The following is a 5451-nucleotide window of genomic DNA, read 5'->3' on the forward strand; positions in this document are numbered from 1 at the left end:
TATGGTGGAAAAGGTAGGAAAGAAACTCCGCCTTCCAGAGTGGGGGAAATTGTTAAGGTGAATTTTTTTTCTCAATTAGCTGTACATACATAACTTAACAACACAACAACAACACCGATACATCAAACTGAATACCTGCCACCCCACTGGTGTAGGAGGAGTTAAGGGCCTACTCTTGGGGAGAAAGAGAGAAGAGAAAGAGAGAAAAAGATAGAGACTGAATCACAGGCATTTATAGGCAGGTAGATGATGATGATGATGATGAAAAAGATTCTTGATCATGAACAGTATTTTTTTTCTCTTTTTTTTTCTTTGCTTAGAATTCATTTGACTTTTACTATTATTACATGAGAGTGATTACAATGGGTTGAGATTGAGGGTGGAAGAGGGTGGGAAGGAGTGAGAAACTATTACTCTTTGATTGTAATCATCATCATGATGAAAAAAATTATCTTCTCATTTTTTTTTATCTCTCTCATTCTCTGGATACTCATCAGAATTGTACTTTTAATGATTCTCTCGTTAACTTACCTTTGATTTTTATGTTGTTTTTTTCACCTGAAATTGGTTCAATTTCATCTGATTTTAGATAAATTTTCATGATGATTGTTGGATAAAATTTCACTCAGAATATTGGATTGGGTAATCGGTTGGCTATCTAAACCTGTGTGTTGATTTAGTTGATTTATTGATCATGATTATGATTAAGGTTATTCTGATTCTTGTATCAAATTGATTCGCATCTTGATTAATTTATATCATAAGAGTTGATGGTTTTCTTGTCTTGGAATCGTAATTTAGAACTCGAATCAGTCCAGAAAGCAACATTTCTATTGTTAATTGTTACTTGTTTCTTATTAAATTTAACAGAATTCACAATTATAAATCTCACAATTTAATTTGATCAACGTGATTATGTGAATTGAATTGAGATTTAATTGAGATGAGTTCAGATTTTTCCGAGATTGAAAACTTTGGCTCGTTTTTATGATTTGAACATTTGGTCATTTTAATTATGTTGGTCACTATTTAGGGTTCATAATTGTTAGTAACAATTTTTTCCTATCAAATTGATTAATTAAAAATTGAGATTAATCTTAGCGATTGGAGTGACATCTCTTAGTATAAGAGGAGAAAATTTTTTACTTTCAATCGGATGTAAACAGTTACTCCATCTAAGAGTTTGTTAAATAACTAAATTGATGAAAAGATAATCTAGTTAATTGTAAATTAATTTCTAATCAAATGTCAATAAAGAAGCGAGAGGAAAACTTGTTAAGATATTGAGTATTTATCAGTAATTTTTTCTCTTTTTATTATTCATGTGCATCAGCAGTATATTAAAGGTAAACAAAAGTTCATCGGATATCATCAGTTGATAGAGATTAAAGAAACTTTAGAAATTGATCTTCAATTATCCTGAACAATCATAATTCTACTAATCATTCTTATCTAATAATATCAGCTGATTCCATGGAAATGCATCATCTCTCTCTCTCTCTCTCTCTCTCTCTCTCTCTCTCTCGTCATTTATTTATATCTTTTCATATTTAACTTTCTCTTTCTATTCACCATGTAACAAGAAAACAAGACTTTAGGTACATATCAAGAGGAATAATGAGAGAGAGTGAGAGAGAGAATGAGATAGTGAGAGTTACCTGATGAATCTTATTATCTTCAGGTATAAAGATCCATTCATCCCGATGATGATAATAGATGATGATGATGAAAAAAGTAGCCTTTGGTTGCAGCTCATTTAAAAGGGCGGAGGCCATTTAATCAACTGAGATTAAGCTCATCTCATCTCATTATTGTTATTATCTTTTTTTACAGAGATAAACTGAAAGAGATTTTCTCTCTCTCTCTCTCTCCTTCCATCATCAACATTATCATCCTTATCCTCGTCATCTTCATCATTCTCGTCATTTTCATCATCAACATTATGATGATTATTAATTTTACCTTTTTGTGTTGATTGTTGTTGTTAAATCCAGTAACAAACAAGGCGTCACCATTGATGACGACGATGATGATACTCTGATACTGAACAACCATACATACATATAAATATTAATATAATGGAGATGATGATAAATAATAACAATGATGATGATGATGATGATGATGAAGTATAATAATACTAATGTAAAGGTAAGTTCAGTTCATTGAATAATATTTATTAATATGAAAAAATGTATGATAATTGATGTTGGTGATATTATTACACCTATGATATTATATTGACCCTGAATACTTTTCCAGTTAATAGTTAATCAACGTCGCTGGATTAGATAGTTAATTGTTTGGCTATTAACGATACTCATTCATAACATTTTCCTATTATTATAATTTAAACGAGCTTCATGTGCTTCTGGTTGTTTAAATCATTCATTTCAAAGATCGAACCTTCAAATCAATTCTGTGAATAATCTTCTTTATGTGTCTAATTAAGAATAAAACTTTGGTTGTTGATTGAAATGATTGAAAAATTTTATTGATTTAACTTTAATATCGAAATAAATTAACATTTAAACAATTAGTTTTCCTTTCATTCGTTAACATTTGGGTACCCATTATTCATGGGATCCATCAGTGGTGATGTTTATCATGATCTGATAGATTTGAAGTAGAAAAATTTACTAATTAGTTGAGTGATTGTTTAATCACATAAATTATACCTTTCTGCAGATTATAACCCCAGTCCAATAAGTAATGAGAATTTGAATTCAAGTTCTCATTACTTACTGGACATGGATTATTTATATTTAAATGACAAATAAAAACGTTCGTCAGTATTATTTCACTTACGATGGTGTTTTTCATGATGATGATCAGACTTTGGGTGATCGTGTTTCTCGTGGTGGTGATCGTGTTTTCATGGTGGTGATCGTGTTTCGTGATGATGATCAGACTTTGGGTGATCGTGTTTGTCGTGGTGGTGATCATGTTTTTCATGATGGTGATCATGTTTCTCGTCGTGGTGATCGTGTTTCTCGTGGTGATGTTCATCCTTTTCATGGTGTTTCTTAGCTTCTGTTGAAATTGAAGAAACAGCAAAAAAAAACCAATGAAAATAATGAAATGGAAAACTGATCAATGGACTTCGTAGAGAGACTTACTTTTTTGGATTGAATAATCGACATTTTGGAAAAGTTCTAGTCCAAGGTCTGTAATTCGTAACGCAATTAATAACGTTATTTTGTGTTATTAAAATTAATAACAATAGAATAGAATACTTCAGAGAAAAAAAAATGGAGAAAATTGTTCAGAAAAACTTACCTCCAGAATCGAAGGCCACTTTTTTATCATCGGAACTTTGACTCTCCGCTGAAGTGACACAAACGACAACTGACAAGAGTTCGATAAACGAGAATTAAACAAATCAGATTCCGAATTCAGACTTACAATTAATAAATAAACACTTACCTGCGAGAAAGTAGACAACAATTAGTTGGGAAAAACGCATATTTGATACGAATGATTATATTCAATCACTAATCAAAAGTTAATTTACTGATAGTAATAATCAACCTTATCGTAACCTTTATATTCTAGACAATTCAATCGATCAACTAATCATCAGGAAACTCTTAACTTTATCTTTGATTGTTTCCTAGATTAAATAATTAAACAATTATCGATTGTTAACAATTAACCTTGACATTGTAATTAAACTAACACCTTGTGTATTATAATCAACAGATCGTATGATTGTTTGATTGAGACAGACATCAATTTTTTCGAGTAAATCATTGAAAATAATTCTGATTAGAATATGGAAACAATTAACTGATAATCAACCGATTGTCCATCCAGTGATTAGAGACCAATTGGCCTAATAAACCTGAGCGATGATCGGACTCAAGCATTGGACGGATTATCTCACGATTATTGATATTCATTAAGAAAATGACCTCGAAAATGTTTTCGCTTTACAAATGAGATACTTTTAATATTCGACGAGCAAAAATTGATGATAACCGATTTGGAATTGCAATTGCACCTTTTTAATTGTTGTGTCAAATTGGAATCGTTTAATTGTCTCTGATCCACAATAGTCATTACGACTAAACGAAATGAGGATATTTTCATGTCAATTTCATATCAAAATCTTATCAAATTGATAATATCAATCAAAACAATGGGGAATTTGAAGATGTTGATTATCTAATTACTACTAATTGTTGTTGTCATTTTTGCTTCGAAAATAATATAACATTATTGTATAATCGATAAGAGTTTCTTTCATCTGATAACATAACAGAGGTTTAACAAATCATCATATGCAATGTAATTAAACTAAAACAATTAACAAATCATCAAAGGTACAAACATTTAAAAACCAACACCAACCATTGACCTGAATCCAAAGAGTTTGATTATCACAGTTTCATCATTGGATCTTCATTTAATTCAGCAACTGGATTAACGAGATTAAATCAATTCGCACAAAAAAAACACCATCTCTTGCTCTTCATCATCCTCATCATCATCTTCCACCCACCAACAACACCTTCTCCACTCATCTTCTTCTTCATTTACCTTTTTCCTCCTTCCAAATCATCTCACCTTGATAACTATTCTCATTGAATGATAATATTTATTGCAATTTAGTAAATAATATTTGGAAATTCAAATGATACAAAAATCTAACGATAAATAACTAAACCAATCAATCGAAAAACAAACAAATCGTTTCCAATTAATTGTATCAAGTTGACGAATGAAAGTTTTTTCTTCTCTTTTCTTTAAAATATCTTATTCGTAACATTAGATGGCGCTGATTTTTGACTGTGATTTTTTCTGTTCTAACGTCACCAATAGTGAATTTAACTGAGATTAGTTGAATGAAACCCTAAATGAAAACAGAGATTCTCGAATTTGAAAAAGTAAAATTGAACATTGTTCATTAGGAACGACAATGTCAACGTAAACCAGTCAAGGGAATGAAAGGGCGAGAAGAATAGATTGGAAGTATCCGTTGACGAAAAAACCTTTGACGAGACTATTAGGCCAATCTAGAAGCCTGAATAGAAAGTTGGAGGAAGACAATGGAAAACATTTGACCAGAATTGTTGGAAATTAGAAGAAAACTAGTCACACAATAATGGAACTCGAAACATTTTCAAATAGAACAAATTGTAAACAGACTAAATCGCCAGATCGCAATTGAAATCTTTTCATTCTCTTCTCTATTAATCGGTGGCTTACGATCGATCGAGATCAGCACCCAAGGCTGTCCAGTTATACGACGACTGTAATTAGTCACCTCAAAGAGGAACAATAAATTTCGAAAATCAATTCAGATGGCTATTCAAATATAGTTGTTTTCGATTCCAATAGATGGCGTTACTGTTTTGTTCGGGTAAATTGGTTACTATGAACGTGGACAGATGGCATTAGTTATACTTTGTTTCTTTTTCCTCACATTTGTGTATGTCTTAAAATCGA

At 31.1% G+C, this 5451-nt stretch overlaps 1 protein-coding gene across 4 annotated transcripts; it reads right to left on the bottom strand.

Annotated features, from left to right (window-relative positions):
- Positions 1 to 2472: 2472 nt before the first annotated feature.
- On the bottom strand, positions 2473 to 3584 carry LOC128386953 (putative eggshell protein). 4 transcript variants are annotated; one of them, XM_053346073.1, is made up of 6 exons: positions 3427 to 3584; positions 3280 to 3348; positions 3120 to 3167; positions 2958 to 3030; positions 2809 to 2861; positions 2473 to 2612 (listed from the first exon to the last, which is right to left on the bottom strand). In XM_053346073.1, exons 1-6 carry the CDS (start codon positions 3464 to 3466, stop codon positions 2590 to 2592), a joined length of 306 nt encoding a protein of 101 aa, XP_053202048.1. In that variant the 5' UTR covers positions 3467 to 3584; the 3' UTR covers positions 2473 to 2589. The 4 variants fall into 4 exon arrangements, with proteins under 4 accessions (XP_053202048.1, XP_053202046.1, XP_053202047.1 ...); XM_053346071.1 differs by having other exon boundaries at positions 2809 to 2855; positions 2931 to 3030; XM_053346072.1 differs by having other exon boundaries at positions 2958 to 3033.
- Between the last annotated feature and the right edge of the window lie 1867 nt (positions 3585 to 5451).

This window comes from Panonychus citri, unplaced genomic scaffold, assembly GCF_014898815.1.
Source record: "Panonychus citri isolate SS breed McGregor unplaced genomic scaffold, ASM1489881v1 Contig00077, whole genome shotgun sequence".
NCBI lineage: Eukaryota > Metazoa > Arthropoda > Arachnida > Trombidiformes > Tetranychidae > Panonychus > Panonychus citri.